Source organism: Barbus barbus (assembly GCF_936440315.1).
Source record: "Barbus barbus genome assembly, chromosome: 1".
Classification (NCBI taxonomy): domain Eukaryota; kingdom Metazoa; phylum Chordata; class Actinopteri; order Cypriniformes; family Cyprinidae; genus Barbus; species Barbus barbus.
Window position 1 is genome coordinate 35,085,469 of NC_136729.1, and position 25,467 is coordinate 35,110,935.

At 39.1% G+C, this 25,467-nt stretch overlaps 1 protein-coding gene and 1 pseudogene across 2 annotated transcripts in view; one reads left to right on the plus strand and one right to left on the minus strand.

Moving 5' to 3' along the window:
• Nucleotides 1–25,467, plus strand: part of LOC306870258 (pyruvate carboxylase, mitochondrial-like) — a 373,186-nt pseudogene that overhangs the window by 295,517 nt on the left and 52,202 nt on the right. The window lies entirely within an intron of this gene.
• On the minus strand, nucleotides 29–4,959 carry LOC306846982 (uncharacterized protein). The gene is made up of 8 exons (XM_079380715.1): nucleotides 4,867–4,959; nucleotides 3,872–3,996; nucleotides 3,308–3,691; nucleotides 2,987–3,203; nucleotides 2,406–2,632; nucleotides 2,135–2,282; nucleotides 1,598–1,707; nucleotides 29–1,239 (listed from the first exon to the last, which is right to left on the minus strand). The coding sequence occupies exons 1-8, from the start codon at nucleotides 4,904–4,906 to the stop codon at nucleotides 931–933; spliced, it is 1,560 nt and encodes a 519-aa protein (XP_079236841.1). The 5' UTR covers nucleotides 4,907–4,959; the 3' UTR covers nucleotides 29–930.

Here is a 25,467-nt window from a genome sequence, read left to right on the forward strand (position 1 = left end):
ACTTTAAATGAAGAAAAAAGAACTTACTCAGCTTTGCTGAACATTTATTAAAGAACATTCTCCAAAGTTTAGCCTTTTAAACAAATGGAGCATATAAAAAGCAGGATAAACTGATTCCAAGGCTAACTTACATTTTTACAAAAAAATAAAAAATTCCTTTGCAGATTTACAGCAAATGATCTGCGTAAACACTATGCCTCAGTCTATCTGCATACACAACCTCAAACAGCAGTCATTTAAGCTTCAAACAGCAATTACTGAATCAGTGTACTGCATTAAAAAGATAGTGATCCCAAAATGAAAATTCATACTCAAACCTTTATGTTCTTTCAATCCTGTATGAGTTTCTTTGTTCTGTTGAGTACAGAAGATGATATTTTGGAGAATGTCGGTAGCCAGACAGTTGATGCATGAAAAAAAATAACTGTGAAAGTCAATGGCTACCATCAACTGTCTAGTTACCAACATTCTCCAAAATATCTTCTTCTGTAGTCAACAGAACAAATAAACAAGTTTGAAACAACATAAGGGTGAGTAAATGAGGACAACTTTCATTTTTTGGTCAACTATGCCTTTAATGTATGGCAGATTCACAAATGAACATTTTTCTCGTAAACAAGTGGGGTATAGCAAAACGGGACGAACAGTCCAAAACTAAGAGTGAATTACTAAACTAACTAAAAAGTTCTCTTAATAAAAAAACACAAAAAAAAACACTGGCACAGAACGACACTGTAACCTCATAAGTTACAAACAGTAATTACTAAAATGTATTGTATTATTGTATGTCAGAGACATGAAACTGCTGAAAATGGGGGGAAAAAAAACTAACCACACAAATTAAGTGCAAATGGAAGAAGAAAAAAAACAAAACAAAAAACACTGCAGCTGTCTCACAGCCTCAGACATACAACATGTTTGAAACAGTAATTAGTCAACAAACATTCTCCATTCTTGAATGGCCTTTTTGTACGAGGGGGTTGCATCCTGCTCGTGGATGGCATCTCTCAGAACTTGTGTTTGCAACACAGACAAGAGTGTTGCAAGACACTTTGGATATGTGAGATGGAATGCATAGTAATAGGCCAGGAGGTAGAGAGGCCCCTCGTAGAGCAAGTCTTTGTCAAATGTTAGAACTGGGGTTGTACCTACAACCACCATGCAGTTATCCTCACCAACCAGCAAGACAGGAGTGGAAAATGCGCGTCTGTGGATGTAGGTATCTGGATCCTCTGAAGGCTAGAAAAACAAATATAAAAAATACATAATTTAGATTACATGCACAGCAAAAATCAAAATATGATCTGGGTCACCATTCACTTTTATAGAATTTTATTCCTACAATGGAAGTGAATGCTTACCCAGATCTGTTGGGTTATCAACATTGTTTAAAATGTCTAACTTTTGTGTTCAGCAGAACACAACAACTTGTGGGCAAGTAAATGACAGAATTTAAATTTTTCTGTTAACTATCCCTTTCAGTTATTTTTTATGTTGCATGGCCAATTTTACATAGTGCAATTAGGATGGATTTAACCCAGTATTTTACTGAGCGTGTAGGCACCTTTTAATTTATCACTACTGAAGTAAAACTCACCGTCAGAACGTGGAAAAGAGCCTCACTGATTGGGACCTGTTTTTTTGGCGCTGTAGAGCCAGATGGGAAGAGCAGCGGCAGGGCAGTAAAAACAGCAATGGCATGTTCAACTAGTTAAGGAAAGAAAAAAAAAAAAAAAAGACATTTATATCAATATCATATAGTACGTCTGTGGGTGTAATCTATACCATTGGGTTCTGATTCTGGAGACCCACTGCTCTGGACATTTTGTATGTCTCCTTTATTTAACAGACCTAATTCAGATCACAAGTTCATTAAAAGAGCTCCATGAACTGAATTAAGGAGCTGTTTACACAACATTGTTTTCAACTGAAAACTTCTTTTGAACTGAAAACCACTGATCTATAACAAAGGTTCTCAACTCTGGCCCTTGAGAGTGGAGTTTAACTCCAACCTTGATCAAACTCACTAGCCTGTAGATTTCTAGTAGGACCTGAAAACGATGATTAGCTTGTTCAGGTGTGTTTGATTAGATTTGGCTGAACTGGAGAACCCTAGAATTAAATAAAGCTTTACCTCCATTTAATGTCCTTGGAGGCTTCATGACTTTCTTCATCACTCCATAAAACTGAACCTTGGAGTAGAAGGTCTCCCACCTGCCCTTCACCTCAGAAATGTATTGGCAATTGTCTGGCTCAATGATTCTCCGCAGTTCATCCATTGCCTGAAAGAATTATTCATTTAATATATATAAAAAAAAAGTTTTTCTGTTTGCGGTTAGACAGAGGATATGGGATATTTGTCAGTACATTATACATCTGTCTGAAGTATGCTTCTGTGTACCCACATGGTCCAGTTCTTTGAAGCAGGGGTATGCTTGCAAAATTTTTGTTGGTTTGTCTTGCTCCTTCAAAGCATTCGAGTCAATGAAATTTCTTCTGGACTGGAACTCCAGGTCTAATAGATGGGTTACAGCAGCTTTGTTTGGCTTCTTTGCTTTGTACATTTCTTGCAGAGTCCTGTAATGTCTTGCCTGGGTTTTCTGGCTGTCAAGGCTGTTGTCTGGAGCATCAGCTACAATTTAGCCATAACATATAATTACTGTACAAGACGCACAAAATCAACAATTCCAGAATGTATTCTACATAAAAGTAAAGAAGAATTAGGCATACATATATTACCAAACATTATGTTATTTACAAAATATACTAATACATTTTGAAGTAAGATGTCCAGACGTGCCACTTCCTGAGGACACGTTCTTCACAGGATTTCTAAATTGCCTAAAATAACAAGGTGTTGGTTGTTTGCGATCGGTGCAACCAATGCCTGGATATTTTAGGCAGCTTAGAAATCCTGTGCAGAACGTGTCCCCAGAAAGTGGCACGTCTGGCCACCGTATTTTAAAGTAAATTTTAATGTACTTACATGCTTCATCGATGCTGTCATTATCTTGCCGTGGGGTGCTTGATCTTGAGGGTGGTGACAGATTGACTGTTGATGCACTGGAATCAGCGTCATAGTCACTTGCCACTGCAGCAGGTGGTTCTCTGTCCTGACGTGCTCTTTTGGAAGGAGGCTGTTTGGCCTTCACGGGACTTCGGATATTTGAAAGTCGCTTCAGGAGCTTTTTGGCAACAGTGTCCTGTACAACAGAACAAAAGCATCAACGAATAATTTTGAAGCAATATTAGCAGCAAAACAATGTTTTTTTTTTTTTTTTATAATTAATTAAATGATGTCACTCACCCACTCATGCCTAGATCCAGTTGATTTATCTTTTATCATAGGGTAGTATTCCACTAACCGTTTTGCCATGGCAATAACTTCATATTTAGTGGGATATTTGTAGTCATCTGAAGCCGCTCTTGCAATTGATATCATGTTTGTCATGGTATTTCGGATGAGCCGGCAGAACAGCTCCTTCGATAAGGTGACGTCACCCTCTTTTCCAAGACGCTGCTGCTCAAAGTATGTGCGTCTCGTGTGTTGTAGTTCACTATCAGTGAAGAGAACATATTCTGGGCTGGGTAACTTTAAAAACTTTGAAGTGCTGGGGTCATCTTGTTTTGAACTGTCAGTATGTTCGTCATCTGCTGATGAACCTTGGACTTCAACAGGAATGGCGTGTCCCTAAAATACAAATATATACATTAATCAAACCAGATAAAGTAATTTATTTTATTCACAGAGTGTCTCATGTATGTATATGTTATTCTTCAACCACACCAACTTGCATATAAATTATCTGTACTGAAATTATGCCCATTAACAGGTTAAAAATATCCAAAATACTTATTTGAAGTTAATTACCTGTTCTTCCTTATGAGTCAAAAGCCAAATGGCTTTGCGCCGCAGGAAGTGCTCAGGACCAGGAAATAGATCTCGGATATCCTCCCGTGAGAGAGTTGGTAAAATGTCTTCCCCAATGTTAGCAGCTTAGAACAAATGCAAATACATTAGTCAGTGTAACTCACGTATACTTTGCGCGCAGAAGACTTCAGATATTTAAATAATATATATACACGTCAATATAGCTAATTAAAATAGTTTATCCATATTATATATATATATATATATATATATATATATATATATATATATATATATATATATATATATATATATATATATATATATATATATTTGTTTTGTTTTTTTCGTAACATGAACCTAACAGGAACCTATTATGAAAAAGCAATAAAGAGTTGTAATGCATTTTATAACATTGGCTGATGGCAGTAAAACCATCAGCCAATGTCATAAATATGTTGGATGATGTTTTTGTTCATTATCCGATAATCAATATTAGTGTACACATTTAAATACAAACATTCTTAGTGCATATTGTAACATAAGGATCATAAGTGCTAGAAATGTTCTGAAACAGTTGACTAATGTCACTGAATGCAATAGTGAATGAATATTGTTATTGACAACATCTTAAATGATAATGCCCTTCGATGATATCACAAAAAAAGAACTCACGTTTGGATATTAAAAAATAAATAAATAAATACAAATAAATTTAGCACTTATTAGTACAACTAAGGTCATGGAAAGCAAACTGGAAAACATTTATTAAACAGATCTCAAGAGAAAGAGACTGCATTTTGTAATATTCAGTTAACTTAATTTAATTCGATACAGGAACGTGTTTTTTTCCCAGTAGGAAGCATTGCATATTCGATTACAATTCAATTGAGAATGAGAATGTGACATAACTCCTCATTCTCTATTTCGAATACAATCTATTTCAAATTTCAATTACCATAATAAACAATTAAGCGATTTTAGAAATTACTAACCTTTAAGAGTGGAAATCGCAACCTCGTCGAGTCCATCCATGGCGAAAAACTGGCGGGAGGAGGAAGTGCCTTCGTCTCCTAACTGCACTTTGGCGCGATGATTACGCATGCGTCTTGACGTTAATGCGTCACAGGCACTATTGCACACTATTGCGCATGCTCAGCGCGCGTTTTCTAATTTCCTGTGGGTTTTTTTTATGTTTGGTTTGGCATGTAATAATAGTAGTGTTCCAGATGTAACTGAAAACTGCGGTTAAAAGATACATTTGTCATCGATTTTATACTCAATATTTCTGGTTTACAGTCTATGGTTGGGACCAATGCTCCGTCACATGTGCATGAGATTCGAATCCAAACATTGTTTTTTTTTTTAAATGGGTTTCAAAAGTAAATTTTAAAAATGTCTGCAAGTCCTTGATTAGGCATAATCAAATGTTTGAATGCTGTCAGAATGTGAACAGTTCCAATCTATTTTTGTGATTAATCTGCGTTATGCAACAAATGCTGCTGATTGAGCAAAACCTGTAATGAACCCAGAATAGATATTTTAATATTTGTGTTAAGTACTGTCTGTTGTGACAGGGAGAAATCTGTTAGATGTGATTGTGCTACAGAAAATTCTGTAATGTTGAATAAGTTGTTGATGGTACAACATTTGCAATTTTTCTTTTATTTCAATATGAAATAAATCAGAATTAAACCACTTTTTAGCCAAGTGTTTTATGTTCACACAAGCAATTTGTCTCAAATGAAATTTCAAAAACCGACAGACTCGATCATTAAAAAAACAAAAAACAATCCTTTCTCAAGGTTCTTGAAATTAGAGTTTTTAGGGGTGGTATCAGTCTTAAAATTAGCACAACAATCTAACTGAACACGCACCAATTGGGCTTTATAGCTATCACATGTTTCTAGTAAAATCTTGCTCAAAATTAGTTAACATTTACTTGCCTAGATCTAAGAAGATCAATTTTCTTAAATTAAGATTTATAGTCTAATCTGCAATGTATTTTATAAGACTATTTATCTTTAATGGCAAAAAACAAGACACATTTTCTAGAAATAAGCATTTTTTAACTTTCTTGGATTTCAGTTTTTGCAGTGCAGTGTAGCAAGCTAGCACTGATAAAGCTTTAGCTCACTGTCTCTGCATCAGCCATTAGAACAATTTGTTATTAATGCTTGAGACACATTTGTTGACACTATAGTAAAGGCAGCCTTCTTGCTTTCAAAGTGGAACTAGCCACAGCTAGACAGACCTTCTTCTCAAACCTTATAAACAGTAACTTAAACAACACTTGCACTCTTTTTGCGACTGTTGAGAGATTGACAAACCCCCCAAGTCAGATTCCCAGTGAAATGATCTCCGACAGCAAATAATAATAATCAGAAAGGAGATTGGCACATCCTCAAGTTATGCAGAGGTCACACAGATTTGACCGCAATTTCAAAAAGAAGTGACTTTGTCTGTCTTTAAAGCAATTGATAGCAAAATTTTGGAAGAAATAGTACAGCACCTTAAATCGTCAACCTGCTATCTTGACTCACTTCCCACATCTTTTTTCAAAAGTGTGCTTAACTGTTTAGAAGCTGATCTCTTAGAAGTGGTGAATGCCTCACTTCTTTCTGGGACTTTTCCAAACTCCCTTAAAACTGCAGTTGTTAAGCCCCTTCTGAAAAAGCGTGATCTTGATAACACCATGTTGAGCAACTATAGACCGATATCAAATCTTCCCTTCATAGGTAAAATTATTGAAAAGGTAGTTTTTAATCAGCTGAACAACTACTTAAACTCAAATGGATAGCTATACAATTTTCAATCTGGTTTACGAGTGCATCACAGCACAGAGACAGCACTCATTAAGATAATAAATGATATTCGTTTAAATTTTGATTCAGGAAACATCTCAGTGCTGGTACTATTAGATCTTAGTGCTGCGTTTGACACTGTCGATCATAACATACTTCTAGAGAGACTGGAAAACTGGGTCGGGCTTTCTGGGATGGCACTCAAATGGTTCAGGTCATACTTAACCTCTCCCTTCTATTATGTGAGTATAGGAGAGCATAAGTCTAAGTGGACAGCCATGACATGTGGAGACCCACAAGGCTCGATTCTCGCACCGCTCTTGTTTAGCCTATATATGCTCCCACTTAGTCAGATAATGAGGAAGAACCAAATTGCCTATCACAGCTATGCTGATGATACCTAGATTTACCTAGCCTTGTCTTCAAATGACTATAGCCCCATTGACTCCCTCTGCCAATGCACTGATGAAATTAACAGTTGGATGTGCCAAAACTTTCTTCAGTTAAACAAGGAGAAAACTGAAATCATTGCATTTGGAAACAATGAAGTTCTCAAGGTGAATGCATACCTTGACTCTAGGGGTCAAACAACTAAAAATCAAGTTAAAAAATCTTGGGGTGATTCTGGAGACAGACCTTAGTTTTATTAGTCATGTCAAAGCAGTAACTAAATCAGCATACTATCATCTCAAACAGTGTTAATTTTGACAGCAAATTCGGATTTAGTCTTAGTCTTTTGAATAACACACCATTTAGTTTTAGTCATATTTTTGTCATCTGAAATCTTTTAGTCTTAGTCTAGTTTTAATAGACCAAATATTAGCAGATTTTAGTCGACTAAATCTACAGTGGACTTAGTTGACTTGACTAAATGTTTCTCCAGAATTTCCGGTCATTGGAAGTATCCATCAGTCTGTTTTGGAATGGTATTAAGGTTTGAATATGCAATACAGACACAGATTTAACGGTTGTAATACAAAACATGTATTTTATTTTATTCTTAATGTCAAAACACTGACTTTGGCTTTTTCACAAAGATAATCTCACATAAAATAAGCCACAATAATTAAGGCCTGCTCAACCTGAAAAATATACATGCTCCCTGAAAAAGATATGCATTGTCCCTGAATGATATGCAATCCATATGAAGTACAATAAAAATTGAAATAGATAACCACCTAACTCTGAACTTACTGTCTTCTACTGTCTGTGAAAAATAAAAAACATTAAGAAAAATAAAGTGCAATTCACAAAAATAATGATAAAACTATTGGTTGTAATGCCATTGCACAAGGTATCTAAATACAGACAATTCACTACTGTTAATGTTCACATACCTCAAGAGAAGTTAAATAACTGCTAGGCTACAATGTCTTAGAATGCTTTACAATGCCTTGCTACTCTGTTCAAAATCAACAAGATTTGAACAGAACAGTTTAGTGCAATTCTCAAATGTAGAATAAAAGATGTATTGGCTGTAATGCCATTGCACACACTACCAAAGAAATACTCCTTATTGTTCAAGTAAATAAAAACCCCCTGCTGTCTCAGCATTGGAAATACAGGTAAATATCACATTAAACTAAAAAGCACACAACTCTGTAAGCATCATCATCTTCTTCATCATCTATTACTCTGTGCATTGTGTGCAAAATCAAAGAGATTTGAAAAGAAAAACAAAACATATGTAAAAGAAAATATGCATTGGTTGTAATGTCATTGCACACAAAATGAAATATTCTTCTGTTAATAATTAAAAGTAGTATCAATGAGCTAATATCAATGAGCTCAACTAAAGACAAGTGAATTACATGCGAAGCTGTAATGCCATTATTGCATGGAACAAAAAAAAATCTCTCTGCTCTCATATTAAACAAGAAACAAAACAAATACCAGATCAGTAACTTTCAAGTTGTGCATATACTACTACAGGAAATGCTGTAAATAGCAGTAAATACAACAGTTCTATTTGTTTCTGTTAATTTTAAGGAAAGCACTTCGCTCCAATTTGACCCTTCCTCTGTTGCGCCGTCCTCTTGTGAGGTCACCTGTGATGCTGAATACCCTCTCTGCAAAAGCTTGAGAAGCTGGCATAGCCAACAAGTCTAACGCAAAAGGTTTTAAACTGTGATAAAAACTGTCACTCTTTTCCAGCCTGAAGTCTGTCCCCGTGTCCTCAGTGATGGGATGTGAAAGTTCTTCCTTGTACTTGATGATATGCTGCCTGATGCTGGTTGTGGAGGTTTTCTGTTTAGACCTTGTGGTGCGGCATTTTGAGACCTAAACCTAAACACTGGCTGCTTTGATTATGGTGCTGCTTCTGGTTCCTCAATAACCTCTTCGTCTGCATCATCTTCAGACTGGTCCTCCTCTGTCTTGTGTGTGGGAAAGTGCATTTGACCACATAGTCTTCTGCCTGTTTCAGCAGTTCCTGGATATTTCCATCAGCCACATCAACATTAACAAGGATTTCACAGAAAGTTGGGTTGACAAAACAGGCAGCTGCTGCAAGTGCTGAGAACTTTTCATCGGTTGAATCCAAGAGGCAAGCAAAACGCTGATTCAGATTTGATCTCATTTTCTCTGCAAGAGTGACGAGGTCTCTGTACCGAGTGTTCTTTGCAAAGTCAGTTAGGTGGCCCAGCAGATCAAAGAGGGCAGGAACCACTAGGGACATAGATGTGGTGTCACTCTGGAGGGTTTCAGTGTGTTCTGCAAAAGGCAGCAGTAAGTCATGCAATGATGAAAGCTTTTGCCACTCACTAGTAAGCAAACTGTCCCATCCCATGTCATTTGTGATTTGACAGACTGCATCTTTGACTGTGAGGAGTCGTGTGACCATGTTGAATGTGCTTGACCAGCGTGTGGGGCAGTCATTTACAACAATAACACCACACTGGTCCAATAATCTCTGTGTTGCAACTGAGGACTTGCGAAAGAGCTTCACCACAGACCTTGCTTTATCGAGGACTCTTTTTGACAGTTGTCTCTTTCTGCAACATGTGGACCACAAGTTGTATGGTATGCACCACGCACAGTGTCCGGTCCATTTCCATGTCGACATGATGGTACCTAATAACAAGAAAAGACAACCAAATAAGTCTAAACCTAATAAAGTAGCTGGTGTGTGTCTGTATCTACTGTATATATGTAGTGTGTGGCAGGGGGAAAATCATTAATGTGATAATTGACTGTCATGTAAAAGAATAAACTAAACATGGCTCACCGCTGGTCATCAATTTGCAGAGTCACTTTCCATCGTGGACCCAGGGGAGTCGTCCTCAGATCTGGTTTCTTCTGCTGTGGTGTTTTTAAAGGCTGCCACCATGTTACTCCCATTGTCCGTTATTACATTGTCCGTCAGGATCTTCTCCTTTGGTATGGCTCACTCTTGCATACTTTTGTCCACACATGCCTTAATAGACTGTACAGTGTGTGGGTGAGCTACTTGTTCAAGGGCCAACAATATGTGTACAGGTTTGCTTTGTTCAACACAAAAGTAGCATGCGCATATAGCAAGGAATGAGGCTATCAGTCCTTTTTTTGTCCACAAGTCAAGGCCAATGGATACTCTCCGGGCCGCAGCCAGTCTCTCTTTGAATTTGTGTCTTTCATGTTCATACTGTGTTTCAATCAAATTGCTGATTTTAGTTTTCTTTGTAACTGTTAGTCTCCTATCTACGATCTCCATCATTAGCACAAAGTCCTCATCTTCAATTGTTGTGAGTGGTAAACCTGTGTGTCCAATCCATCTAGCTATGGCCTGCTCCTTGGTCTGTTGTTCCTTCGATTCAGTTTTGTACTTTGAAGAACTTAGGAAAGATGTAGAGATGGCCTGCTGCTGGGTTGCACTAGCAGCACTAGCTTTTTTTTCACTTGGCCCATTGGTCATCTTTGTCATCAGACGTCTTCTGTATCTGTGAGGTGAATAAAGGGGGAATCAAGTTGTGATTTTTTTCTTTCTTGCCCAATTTCCACAGATCTCTCCCTCTCTCTCTCTGACTCACACACACACACACACACACACACACACACCCTTTGTCCAGTCATATACAACACCACAACATCTACTATAATAGTACACATTTGATTCAATTTGAGGACATTGAATATTTATACTCATACCATTCATACCTTTGCATGTATTTCTGGGTGAGTCGTGTGTAAATGTCGCTTCAAGTTGGTGGTCTTGTTGTCCTTGTTGTCATATGTGAAGTGTGACCAGATGTCAATTCTTCGTTTTCGTCCTAGACCTAGCTTTCACATTTCTGTTCTTCATGAGACATGTCATTGCCCTCGGACCGGGTGCACTGCAAAACGTTAGCGTGTTGCTAACGAGCAAAGTCAACTGAAATCAGCCAAAGCTGTGTAACTAAGACTGTGCAACTAAACACAACTAAATATAATGTAAACAACCTAACTGTTGTGAAACCGTCCTCGAAACTGTGCGAAGTTCTGCAAACTCATCTTTGTTCTCCTCTTGTGTCACTTCTCCATTCGTCCCTCCCTAATATTTTCGTCTCATTTTTATTTGTTGACTAAAGTGTCAGTTATATTTTGTCACATTCTTCGTCATCATATCTGACTTTATATTTAGTTTTCGTCCGTGAAAAATTTGTTGACGAATACTTTTCGTCATAGTCTTCGTCAACGAAATTAACACTGATCTCAAAAACATAGCAAGAATTATATGTTTTGTTTCCAGTCAAGATTTGGAGAAACTCGTTCATGCCTTTATCACCAGCAGCATGGATTATAGTACTGGTCTCCTCACCGGCCTTCCCAAGTAGACCATTAGACAGCTGCAGCTCATCCAGAATGCTGCTGCCAGGATTCTGACTAGAACCAGAAAATATGAGCATATCACACCAGTTCTCAGGTCCTTACACTGGTTTCCAGTTACATTTAGGATTGATTTTTAAAGTATTTTTACTCGTTTATAAGTCACTCAATGGCCTATGACCTAAATACATTGCAGATATGCTCACTGAATATAAACCAAACAGACCACTCCGATCATTAGGTTCAAGTCAGTTAGAAACACCAAGGGTTCACACAAAACAAGGGGAATCCGCTTTTAGCCATTATGCCACCCGCAGTTGGAACCAGCTTCCAGAAGAGATCAGATGTGCTAAAACATTAGCCACATTTAAATCAAGACTCAAACCTCATCTATTTAGCTGTGCATTTGTTGAATGAGCACTGTGCTATGTCCGAACTGACTGCATTGTATTTTATGTAATCATTTTCTATTCTTAACTGTTTTAAATTCATTTTAAATCAATTTCTATATAATTTTCAAATTCCTTGTTTTTATTATTATTTTTTAATTCCCTGTTTTTATTGCTGTGATTATTATTTTTAATGACTATTTCACTTTCTTTTATGTAAAGCACTTTGATTTACCACTGTGTATGAAATGTGCTATATAAATGAACTTGCCTTGCCTTGCCTTGCCTAGTATAGTTTTTATTTGTATTTATTTATTTAACATTTCTTTCTGCATTGCCCCATCTAGCTGCCCTGCTATTGATTTGTGTTTCTTCTTTCTTCTCTTTTCTCTTTTCCTTTCTAGCACACTTTGTCTCTCAAATATTCTTTCCCTCCATTTTTCTCCCTTCAGGCTTTTTTGTTCACTTATTCTAATCTTTTCGTTTATTTCCAGTTTTCGCCCATTCTCTTTTACCTACACTCATCTCTCCTATATGTTTTTGTTTTTTTCCTTCTATACTGTATCTGTAAGTTCATTTTCTTCCATTTCCATGTATTTCCATGCAGTCTTCAAGCCCACTGCTTCCACTAACACTTCTCTTTCGTTCTCCTTCCGTCACTTTTTTCTCTACATCTCTCAATTCTCAGTGGAAAGTTTGGACTCACTTTCACAACCAAACCTTTTATCCCTCTGCAAGCCCTTTATGTTCATGTTTAAAAAGATCTCTGCTTTGTCTTCTCTTTCTCTCTCTCTCTCTCTCTCTCTATTTGCATGACTGTGTAACATATCACAATGTTGCCAAAGCAATAAGTATATTATATAAACATACAGATTAATAAAAAGGGGAAAAATAAAGATATATATGTCCAACTTATCACAATGAAAAGAGAATAAAAAAAATAAATTACTGATTAAAGAATACAGAGAGTTATTGTAAATGGTAAAGAGGGTTCAGCCTTTGTCCCTCATTTGATGGCAGGAATACACATACTGCGCTGCCAGGTGGATGCACTTTTCCTTCTCTCCCAATATATATTAGAGTTTCTCTGTGTTGATCGTTTGCTGGAATTCAGGTGACACTAGCGCTATTTGTTTGAAATAGGCATCTCTGATGTGTTTATATTTGTTGCACTCTGTGAGGAAGTGCAGCTCGTACTCTATGAGTCCTCTGTGCAGTGAGAACAGTCGGCGCTCTCTGGCTCTCCAGCTCTGCTTGTGTCGGCCCGTCTCCACACTCAGGCTGTGCTCACTCAGATGATAATTCGTCAGCAGCTTTCTCTGACCATAGTCTTTAATACTGCTCAGGTATGGCGCTAATTTATAATCAGCTTTTATACTGTGGAAGTAAGTTAATTTCTTTACTTGAGATCATTTTTGTTGCCAATCATGAATGTATTCTTCCTGGGTTATTTTTTCAGCTTCTTTAACTTTTGAATGTTTACACCGAATTGTGGAATTGAGTTGATGTTTTTCCACTAATTAGTGTAAGGGGTCACTCTCTGGGTGTTTTTGCCGATAAATGAAAGCACTGTGATGGTAGCTATCTGTGGACGTGTCTGAAAGATGGAACCAGAACTTCGCTGCTCTCTTCTGGATTTCAGAACTCAAGGTGGAATATTTCAACAGGGTTTTTGTCCCATGATTAATAGTTTAGTTTACATTTGGGCCCCCAGATTTCACAGCCATAGAGAAGAATGGGTTTGATGATGCTATCGAAGATTGTCAGCCACAGTTTAATGGGTGAGTTGAATTTGAACAGGGGTCATCTTATACTGTAAAAAGCCCTGCGTGCCTTATCTGTCAGATCTTTTATTGCAGTATTGAACTGTCCTGAGGCTGAGATTGTTAGACCCAAATAATTATAACAGGTGACATGATTAATAACGGTTCCCCCAATAAACCAAAATTTTTTGTCATCAAGACAAGGCTTTTTCTGAAAGATCATGATTTTTGACTTCTCCATGTTTATCGGTAAAGCCCAATCATTACTGTACTTTTCCAAAATGGAGAGGCTTTGGTGCAGCCCCTCTTCATGAGGCGACAGCAACAGAAGATCGTCTGCATACAGGAGGCATTTGATTTCTCTGCCCTCGAGGGTCAGACCAGGACAAGAGGACTTATCAAGTGCTGATGCCAGTTCGTTAATATAGATATTAAATAGAGTCAGGCTGTGGCTGCAGTCTTTACAGATTCCTTTGGTCTGACTGAAATAATCAGTTCATTTGTCATTGATTTTGACACAGCATTTGTTCCCATTGTATATGTCCTTTATGATATATATGCTATATATGACATATCCCTAGTCACCGTAGCCACCCGATCCGGCCCAGATGGTCACTGCAGTCGCCAGATACAGTCCGTATCCAGATCAGATGGTGGATCAGCACCCAGAGATGACCTCTACAGCCGTGAACGTCAGCGGAGACCAGGACACTGAGATGAGCGCCAGTGTTGACCCCGCCACTTAGACAGCCATCGGGAAAGACCACTGGAACCAGTTGAGCCCTTACAATCTGACTTTGCTGCAGTTTGGAATTGAACTGCTGGTTCGTTTGGCTAGAGGAGAACTGGCCCCCCGACTGAGCCTGGTTTCTCCCAAGGTTTTTTCTCCATTCTGTCACCGATGGAGTTTTGGTTCCTTGCCGCTGTCGCCTCTGGCTTGCTTAGTTGGGGACACTTGATTTCCAGCGATATCGTCGACCTGATTGCAAAGACACTATTTAAACTGAACTGAGCTGGATGATGACATCACTGAATTCAATAATGAAATGCCTTTAACTGAAAATCTTTTTTTAATCTTTTCATTTTAAATTATTGACACACTATTTTCCTTTTTTGATATTGTGCAGTTGCTTTGACACAATTTACATTGTTAAAAGCGCTATATAAATAAAGGTGACTTGACTTGACTTATGATGTCATATGTCTTTCCTCCTATTCCACTTTGGATAAATTTTAGGAAAAGTCCATTGTGCCATACTGAATCGAAGACTTTTTGGAAATCAATGAAGCAGCCAAATATTTTCCCTTGCCTGATGAGGTTAGAGAACACCTGATAAGATATCAGAGACCATTACTTCATCCAGAATCTCTCCAGATCCTTCAGATTCACAGCTCCATGTTGGTGCTTCTTCTCTTCAGTTCACCTCACTCATTTTCTATAGGGTTCAGGTCAGAAGACTGGAATGGCCATAGTAGAAGCTTGGTTTTGTTCTCAGTGACCCATTTTTGTGTTGGTTTTAAAGTTTGTGTTTGGATTATTGTATGGTTGGAAGATACAGTGCCCTCCAAAAGTATTGGAACAATAAAGACAAAATTGCTCTGTTGGCTGTGGAATCATTTACAAATATGATTAAAAGATGAATATGAGACAAAACTACAGAATGTCACATTGTATTATTGGGTGATTCAACACATAGATGTTTTACCAGCTAAGATGTTCAGCACTTTTAGAATTTCATCCCTCTATCTGATGCCTCATAGGTCTTTCTAAGTGATCAGCTGTGTCCTGTTGCATTAATTCTTCAGATATTAAAAGCAGGGAATGTGTTTCGAATGTGATCGAATCAGTTATATCCATTACTTCTGTATTCTGAATCTTGCATTCGATGATGACACACACAAACCAGGATGAAGACGAGGGAGCTGACTTTGAGAGAAAAGCAAGCAATTTGGATGCTAAAAGAAAAGAGGAAGTCAGTTAGAGCTCTAGCAAAAACAAAGGGCATGGAGAAATCAAGAGTTTGGAAACCACCAGCGACACCAGCAACCAACAACAACCTGATCGGCTGAGAAAAAAACAGTAGTTGATGACAGACAAATCATAAAATCCGTGAAAATGAATCCTAAAAGACGTGTCTGTAAAATCACCAGCAACTTCCAGAGAGCTGGGGTGATGCTCCGACAATTTACTGTCCTCAGGAGACTTTGACACAGAATTACAGATTCTACACAGCAAGATGCAAACCTCTGACCAGCACCAAAAATCGAAAGGCAAGATTAGAGTTTGCAAAAAAGCACAAAGAGTTTTGGAACTGTTTTATGGACCGATGAGACAAATATGGACCTTTATCTAAGTGATGGGAAAGCAAAAATGTGGAGAAAAAAAGGGAACTGCAATGATCCCAAGCATACAGCCTCATCTGTAAAGCATGGTGGAGGTGGTGTCGTGGCATGGGCATGCATGGCTGCCTCTGGAACAGGCTCTCTCAACTTTACTGATGACTTAATGTATGATGACAGTAGCAGAATGAATTTGGAAGGGTACAAAACCATCTAGCCTACCAATATTCAAGAAAATGCCACCAGATTATTTGGGAAGTGCTTCATATTGCATCAGGACAATGACCCAAAACACCCTGCCAGTTCAGTCAAGGAATTTATAAGGGCAAAGAAATGGAAAGTCTTAGACTGCCCAAGTCAATCTCCAGATTTAAATCTGATTGAACATGAATTTCACCAGCTGAAGAGGCAGAAACAGAAAGGCAGAAACTCCCCAAAACAAGTAACAATTGGAATTGACTGCATTAAAGGCTGGGAAAAGCATTTCAAAAGATGAGACCAAGAGTCTGGTGATGTCTATGGGTCACAGGCTCACTGCTGTGATTGTGTGCAAGGGATCTGCAACTAAATAATAATCTTTTATATCTGCCTTATTTTCAACTGTCCCAATATTTATTCTTACATCAATGAGTGGGATGAACTGTAAAAGTGCTGTTCTTTTTATTTGGTAAAACATATATGTGTTGAAACGGCTAATAATAAAATGTGACATTCTGTAGTTTTGTCTCATATTCATCTTTTAATCATATTTGCAAATGCCTTGACTCCACAGCCAACAGAGCAATTTTGTCTTTACTGTTCCAATACTTTTGGAGGGCACTGTACAAACATGGCCCATTATAAGATTTCTAACAGTGTCAGTCACTTATTGATTTTTTATCTGTTGGGATTTGATAGAATCCATGATACCATGTGTCTAAACAGGATGTCTAGGACCTCCAGCAGAAATATAGGCCCACAACATAAAAAATACAGCAGTATATTTCATTGTACACATAGGGTACTTTTTATCCCTGTGTTCACCAAACCCATCTTGAGTGTTTGCTGCTAAAAAGTTAATTTTTTAGTTTCATCTGACCATAAAAGCCAGTCCCATTTGAAGTTCCAGTCGTGTCTGATAACTTAATAAGCTGGAGATTGTTTTTGGATGAGCTAGGATAACTTTTCTCGAAACCCTCCCAAACAACATGTGGTGATGTAGGTGTTGTTTGACTATTTTTTTTAAGGTTTTCTGACACCGAGGCTTTACTATTTTCTGCAATTCTCCAGCTGTGGTCCTTGGAGAGTCATTAGCCACTCAAACTCTCCTTCTCACCGTGCATTAGGACGATATAGACACAAGTCCTCTTCCAGGTAGTTTCGTAACATTTTATGTTGATTGGAAATTCTTAATTATTGCCCTGATGGTGGAAATGGGGATTTTTACTGCTCTAGCTCTTTTCGTAAAGCCACTTCACTAATTTGTGAAGCTCAATTATCTTTTGCTTCAAATCAGAAATATATTCTTTGGTTTTTCTCATTGTGATTAAGGGAATTTGGCCTTTGTTTTCCCTCCTATTTATATTTCTGTGAAGCAGGAAGCCATGGCTGGATAATTTCATGTTCATAATCACCCTGGAGTGCTCAAAATTGTGAATATGAATGGGAATATACTTCAGAGATATTTTACTCATAAGAATTTCTAGGGGTGCCAATAATTGTGTCCAACATGTATTTGAGAAAAAACATTTATTTCATAATGAGATTTCCCCCCATTTTAAACTCTTATCCAATGAAAGGTTAGATTTTTGTGAATTTTTTAAATAAAAGATCAAAAGGATTAACAATGCAGATTAATTTTCACAGCCTTCTTTGATCATATTTACCAAGGATGCCAATATTTTTGGCCATGACTGTAGGTTTTACCTCCTATGCCACTTTCAATAATTTTGTAAAATAGTCCTTGGTGCGAATAAATTGAGTCAAAAGCTTTTTTGAAGTCGATAAAGCATGCATGTATTTTACCTTTATCTTGGTTAACGTGTTTTTCAGTTAGAGTATGTAATGTATAGATGTGATCAGCTGTACGGTAATTTGGTAAAAATCCGATTTGACTCAGTACATTGTGTGTGATGATGAAGTCTATTAATCGAGCATTTATTATGCTACAAAATAACTTTCCCAGGTTGCTGCTCACACAGATGCCTCTGTAATTGTTAGGATCAAATTTATCTCAGTTTTTAAAGATTGGTGTTATCAAGCCTTGATTCCAGATGTAAGGGAAGTAACCTACACTCAGAACCACATTGAACCTCTCTCTCTCTCTCTCTCTCTCTCTCTCTCACACACACACACACACACACACACACACACACATACATACATACATATTCTTTGCAATGTTGTGCGAGTCTGTATTGATGAACAAACTGTTCTGCCTCAGAGCTCAACACAAAATGCTTAGCTTATTTTTTTTTTTTTGTTCATAACACTACTTTGGTTTTTAGCCCTTGCTTTTTGAGTTATGTAATTTCCCTGCTGGAAAAACATCTCAAACCAATGTTTGCTGATCTTAGCTCTTAACTGGACTACCATGCAGAAGCCTGTTTCTGACTTTGCATACAAATTTGTATCTCATAATTGCTACTTTTGTTATTGCAACTTTATATCTCCCAATAATGACTTTGTCTCAGTGTGATTTGGTATCTCACAGTGTGACTTTATATCTTAGAGCATGATTTTTCATCTCACAATTCAACTTTATTTTACAATCTGACATTATTTTAAGCTTTATCTCCTATACTGCCAACCTGATCCAAGTGGGTGTTAAATTAGCTGGTCGGCCAACTGCTGTCCTAGCTGAAAGTACCAAAACCACTCTAAAACCATCAAAACAGACTGGGAGTCCAGGCAACCACCTTAGTCTGCAAGTGAATGGCATACTTTGTTTGAGCATCTTGTCTTAAATCTGCTTTAAGCATTTTTTAGAATATCATGCAATGAATATCCCTATTACCTGACAGATATATCACTGAAATAGGTGTCCTGAGAAATCACACTTGTCTCTATGACAGCCCAAAGCTCTGTACGCAGCAAAAAAATATCTGCCAATCAGATAATTGTATCATCATTTATAGCTCATGCAAGCACACATACATACACACTACAAATACACATTCATAAACACACATTCATTTTAGAGGCATTTAGGGACATTTATGTACTGCAGTACATTGAGTACAGCACACAATGTACACTGACTTCACTTAATGGACTGGTTACTATTATCTGCTGGAGTGACGCAAACCCAGCAGGAGCATTATAATAGCAGGGAGCTTCTCACTGATGACATGCAAGTGTGTTAAAAATATGGGGGGGAGGGGGCCTGGAAACTGGAAAGATGACTCTAGTGGCATCAGGCTTAATTAAATCCACATTGATTATTACAGCCTGATTTTATGCAGGGCCTTTATTGATGGATTGATGGTGTGTTTTGAGATGTGTCAGATTAGGACAACAGTATCTATCAGTCAAATGTCCCCAGCAAAAAGAGGAAGAAAGAGCTACCAGCACTACCACTTAAATGCATATGAAAGAACAGGGTGATTAATTTCACTAAATTAATACTTTCAGCCCAGCCGTTCCCGTCTTTTAAATATATATATATATACATATATATAAAGACAACTTAAGTGATGACTAATTACTCTGAGCAGTCACTATATCTGTTTAAATAGATTTGAAAAGGCAATCTTATGTCACAATCTGTGTGAATATTAAATTCATATTATGAACATGGAATAGTAGTATTGTTAAATAATGTTTATGGCCAAAACTGTGACATAATTTGAATGATTTTTAATTGTTACATTGCTTGGTGCTTATAAACAGCCTACACTTAGACTACATAAAGGATAATCTACAGTCAATCCAGACCCATGCTCTGCGTAGGGGCAATGATCACGCTGTCTGGCTGCCTGTACATTTTCCTGCTAATTATATGGCTACTTATCAAATAAATAAATAAACCAATATGAAATATAGATTTTTTTTTGTTCATGACCCAAATAAACCAGCTTTGAGAGAAAGCATGACACTATCCCTAGTGAAAAAATAGTATACTTAAGCACAATTTATTCGTATGTACTTTAGTATAACTAAATATATTTGTGGCACACTATAAATTGGTATACTTAAAGTCTGTTAAGTCTGTCTGTTGCATTACAATTGCAATTCAAATACACTTTAAGAGTATTGAAGGTACATTAATAGTATACTAATAACAAACTGAGGTCACACTATCCTTTTTCTTTTAGTGACTTTAAAACGCATTGCAATGGTATTCCAAGTAAACTTGAAGTGTGTTAATAGCATCATTATTGTGTGCTTCTAATGCAATTAATTAATCTTTATAAAATACAGCTTTACAGTTTGTCTTTTACTAACATTCCCAGCATACAAGCCAACTCACTCACCCGGAGAACATCGATGACACACATTTGAACATTGAATGTAGGAAACCCTACTGACTGGATTCAGCCAAAGGGCTGCAGTCCACATTTGAAAGTGCAATGATGCCATTGTCTGTACGGGACTTGAACCCTCTGGGGTCTAAGGTTATTTTGGGGCCCTTGAGATGTTTTGACATGCCCTGACATTTGTGCTTATTTCAGCTACTTATAACATACTATTGACCAACATGTAATTATTTTGTATTCAGCACAAACCGTTCTACAATAATATTGTCACAGTGCATATACAGGTCCATTGGAGTGTATTAGGAATATACTAAAGTAATAAACCTTCTGATCGAGTACGAGAATGTCTTTCACCATTTCAAACTGACTAGCTATACAGTCAAACCAAAATTTATTCAGACACCTTCAGCATTTGTCACAAAATCACAGTTTATACCCTATAGTTTAGAAAATGGTAATAAAATATGACAAGAACTCAGAGTTAAACAAATTCGTCTTGATAACATTGATAGAAAGGTATGTAATGGATTACAATCAACCAAAAATTATTCAGTTGTTAAATTGAAGTATGCAGTTAGATGGATACCAATTTAGGTCAACCAATTACCAAGCAATGCTTAATTTTGTTCAGTCTGTGGTGTAAAAAGTTTGCATTAGCAGTTAAAGAAAAAACTACTTGAGCAAAACATGGTCAGGTCAAAGTGTGAATAAGTTTTGGTCCCAAATGTTTAACAAGTTTACTGTCAGTCCACTATATGAAGAATTTGTGGGTAAAATATGTCACAGTTTACTTTATTTTACTATCCTCACTTACATAAATGAATTATAGTGTCCAGCACCCACTAGTAAAAAATATATATATATATATATATATATATATATATATATATAGTGGCGGGAGGAGCAAACGACAGACACAGTGGGTGTGGTGTCAGGCCTCGGAGAGGTTTTTATTAAACAAAATGATCAAATAAAGTGTCCAAAAGGGTTAAAAGTTCGTGAAGGAGGGCAGTGTTTGGTAGGAAGGGTCCAGGTAAAGGGCGGAGTCCGGTGGCCGCATGCGCTCCCCACTCGGACCGGGGCGCGAGAGTGGCGGCTTCGTCTCTCCTAGGCGTCGCGGCACTTCCGGGGGACTCAACGGCCCGGCATCCTGGCCTGGCATCCTGGCCCGTCAGCCGTCTCACGGATGCAGAATTCCATCTGGACTGCGGGTCCGGCAGCTCGCGTCTTTGGCGGCGTGGGAGTTCCTCGACGCTCCCTTCCTGGATCCACAAGGACACCAGTGTGCATGCACGGGGAAGAGACCGGTCTCTCGAGGAGAGGCGCGCTCGGCATTTAAACAGCGCAGTTGGGCAACACCTGACAACGTCATCCCCTCTCGCTCGCAAAAGAAGCCATGGAACCCGCACGGGGACGGAGGAACGACGGGGACAGCCTCCCAGCCACCAAAGGGGTAAGTGACGTTCTGTCTATTTGTCATTTTACCCTGTGGTTGGTTGAGGCTGTCGACTGATACCCGGTTTCTCTGTCCCGGTGCGAGAGGGAGAGTTGCCCGGAGAGGAATTCCTGCCCCGCCCACTCCGGCGGCGTGTGATGAGGCGCACCTGATAAGAATAGAGCCTCATCACCGCCGCTGTTTAAATGCCGAGCGCGCCTCTCCTCGAGAGACCGGCCTCTTCCCCGTGCATGCACACTAGTGTCCTCGTGGGTCCTCGTTCTGCCCTTACAGCACCTGTTAGCAGAAACATACCACATGTTTCAATTCATATCTCTCATTTTCTTTGGTTTGCCCAAAAAGAAAGTCTCATCAAAAAATGTTTAGCAAAAGAACAGCAAAACCGATTGTTGGTGAATTTCACAGCTTGTGAAAATTAGGTGAGGAGAAACTGACTTATCAAGCCCCCTTCACTGAACATACTGTAGCCTATATTTAGGCCGATGTTAAAATCACATTATTACTATGCAAGAAACATCTCATGGATGCACTGGGACGCATCCTCAGTGATGTTTCCTGGGATCATTGGGTGTTTCGGGTCTCGCAACATCATACACCCTCGCCCAGGCGACCCAGCCAGGGTTGATCAAGCCCCGACTTGCGTCCCAGTAGCAGTCCACGGATCAGCCCTCTTAATCCAAAGCCACCTTGTGGCCTTCTCTGCGGCTTCGCTTGCGGACTGAATGGCCCTCTTCTTGGCCACCCCTGTAACGCCCAAACGACTGAGGACTTTGCAAAGTGAACGTCCTGCAAAGCCTCTACAGCCGACTTCTATAGGCTCATAGAAGGTTCTCCAGTCTCTCTCCCTGCACTCCTCCACCAGTTCCTGGTACTTAGCGCGTTTCCTCTCATTGGCTTCCTCAATACGCTCTTCCCAGGGCACCGTAAGTTCCAGCATGATCAGCTGTTTTGAAACCTCGGAGGTAACTATCATGTCTGGGCGGAGACTGGTTGTTACAATATGCTGAGGAAACCTCAGCTGTTTTCCCAGGTCAACCTGCAGCTGCCAGTCTGAGGCTTTATGGAGGAGGCCTGTTGTTAATTGTGGGCGTGCCCGGGGTTTCTCTCCAGCTCTGATGAAGAGAACTGCCTTCTTTGGAGCATGATGGTACTTGCTGGTGCTAATGGCTGGGGCTAAACTCTCAGCAATTGCCTTGAGCACCTGGTCATGGCGCCAACGATAGCGACCATCAGCCAGAGCCTTTGGGCAGCTGCTGAGGAGATGTTCTAAAGAGCCTCTTCCAGAGCAAAGAAGGCAGGAAGGTGTCTCGCTCTTCCCCCAGACATGGAGGTTCGCTGGGCTTGGCAGGACATCATAGACAGCTTGTACCAGGAAACGGACCTGATGGAAATGAGTTTAAATCTACCAGGAAGGCCGGACTTGTCAACCTTGGTGAGCCAAGCTCCAAGCTCTTTGTTGGACTTTTGGATGGCGGCAGAGTCTTTCAGGCTAGAGTCAAAGAGCTTCCCCAAACTCTTGACAGGTTGCTCTGTGATGGTTGGGATGACAGTTCCTGAGATGGAAAACCGGAACTTGTCAACCACCTTCCCCTTCTTCAGCACCATGGACCTTGATTTGGAGGGCTTGAAACTCATCCTTGCCCAGGTGATGAGTCTCTCAAGTCCTTGTAGGATCCACCTGCTCCCTGGGACCGATGTCGTTGTGATGGTAAGATCATCCATATAGGCTCTTATAGGGGGCTGTCGTACGCCTGACTTGGTTAAGGGCCCTCTGCATTCCACCTCAGCTGACTTGACCACCATGTTCATGGCAAGAGCGAAAAGAATAACAGAGATGGTACAGCCTGTTATTATTCCTTTCCCAATACGGTGCCAGTCTGATGTTTCTGACCCAGAAGTGACCCGAATCCTGAAATTATTATAGTAATCCAGGATCAGGTCCTTAATCTTACTGGGAACATGATGGAGGTGTAAAGCGAGCTCGACCAGCTTATGCGGTATGGACCCATAGGCATTTGCCAGGTCCAACCACAAGACAACTAGGTCGCCTCTGTTCTCATGGGCTTCTCTGATGAATTGTGTAACTACACCAGTGTGTTCCAAGCAGCCGGGAGCTCCAGGAATCCCCCCTTCTGCACTGAGGGGTCGATGTAGTTGTTCTTGAGGAGAAACTCTGTCAGTCTTCGTGAGACGATGCTGAAAAATACCTTCCCTTCAACACTCAATAGTGAGATGGTTCGAAACTGGTTGATGTTTTTCGAGTTCTCCTCTTTGGGAATCCACACTCCCTCAGCACACCTCCACTGGTCAGCAACCCTTCCTCTTCACCAAATCCCCTTCAAAATCTTCCACAGGTGCCGGAGAAGCTCTGGGCAGCGCTTATATACCAAATAAGGTACGCCACTGGGGCCTGGAGCAGATGCTGAGCGAGCTGCCTTGATGATCTCCTCAACCTCCTTCAGACTTGGCCCACTTAAGTTGAACTCTGTTGTTGGGGGGGTGGGACTGATGAGAGCTTTGTTGGGCTCCAGCTCTTGCTCTCTCAGGGAATCGCTCACTGTGTCCTGGAGGAAGCGATTCACTTCCTCCATTGAGCACTCAAGCTGACCGCTACGCTTGTCCCCGAGCAATTGTTTTGTGAAGCCGAAGGGATTGGCGATGAAGGCCGCTCGCTTCCTGGCTCTCTCTCTCCCCCGTCTCCGGTGCCACTCTGCTCTGCGTAGGATCATCAGCTTCTTCCGCAAGATGTTTTGCAGCTCTGCTAATGGTCGCTTCTCCTCATCAGTAGCTTTCTTGTACTGTTTCTTGAGGGTGCAAAGCTCCTGACGCAGGTGATGTATCTTAGTAGCCCTGCGATTCATAGTGTAGGAGGTAGACTTGGTTTTTCCTTTCTCTACCCGGCCGAATCTTTCCAAAGCATAGCTGAAGATGATGGTAGTCATTGTTTATAATACTTATTAAGACACATTTAAGGGGCAAAGGAACAAAAAAATATCAATACACTGAAAGTGATATTGTCTTTTGTGCCATAGTCTTAGGTGAGAACTCATACAGCAGCCTTAATGATATGACAACAACATACAGTACAAACAATCCCCACAGAAATACATTAAAATGGCCTTAATACAGCTACAGGATCATAAGATGAGTTGCCTCATTCATCTTTTACCAAGACTAATTGTTGGGTTGAGTAAGCATGGACATGTCATTGTGGATATGAAGTGAGCATCCTTATTCAAAGGTTTCATCCAGTTGGCTTATATGGGTGTGTGTGTGGGTGAAGTTTTTTTTTTAAAACATGTTGTAGATGGAATTAAGAGCCTAGCCAGTGTACTTTCTTAAGGATGAATATATATTTTTCATCCTTTACCAAATGCATTTGTGAAAAGTATAGTATTTTACAAATTAATTTGTAGTGCACTAATTTTGTGCTATATGAAAGCATGAAATAAGTACAATTTAGAGTGTATTTTCAGTTAGTATAGACATGCCAATCTATTTTTAGTATACTTATCATAAAGTAAAAATATTTTAAATACAATTAAGTATATTTACTTTTCACTAGGGACACACATTGATTTGTAGAAAATGTATAGTTGAAATTC

What these genes read in the sequence shown, in the direction of transcription:
- LOC306846982 (XM_079380715.1), bottom strand. Translation starts at nt 4,906, where the DNA reads ATGGATGGACTCGACGAGGTTGCGATTTCCACTCTTAAAG. An exon ending in TGCGATTTCCACTCTTAAAG is followed by an intron (nt 3,997 to 4,866) that starts GTTAGTAATTTC and finishes ATTTGTTCTAAG; the next exon opens with CTGCTAACATTGGGGAAGAC. An exon ending in CTCTTTTCCACGTTCTGACG is followed by an intron (nt 1,240 to 1,597) that starts GTGAGTTTTACT and finishes TTGTTTTTCTAG; the next exon opens with CCTTCAGAGGATCCAGATAC.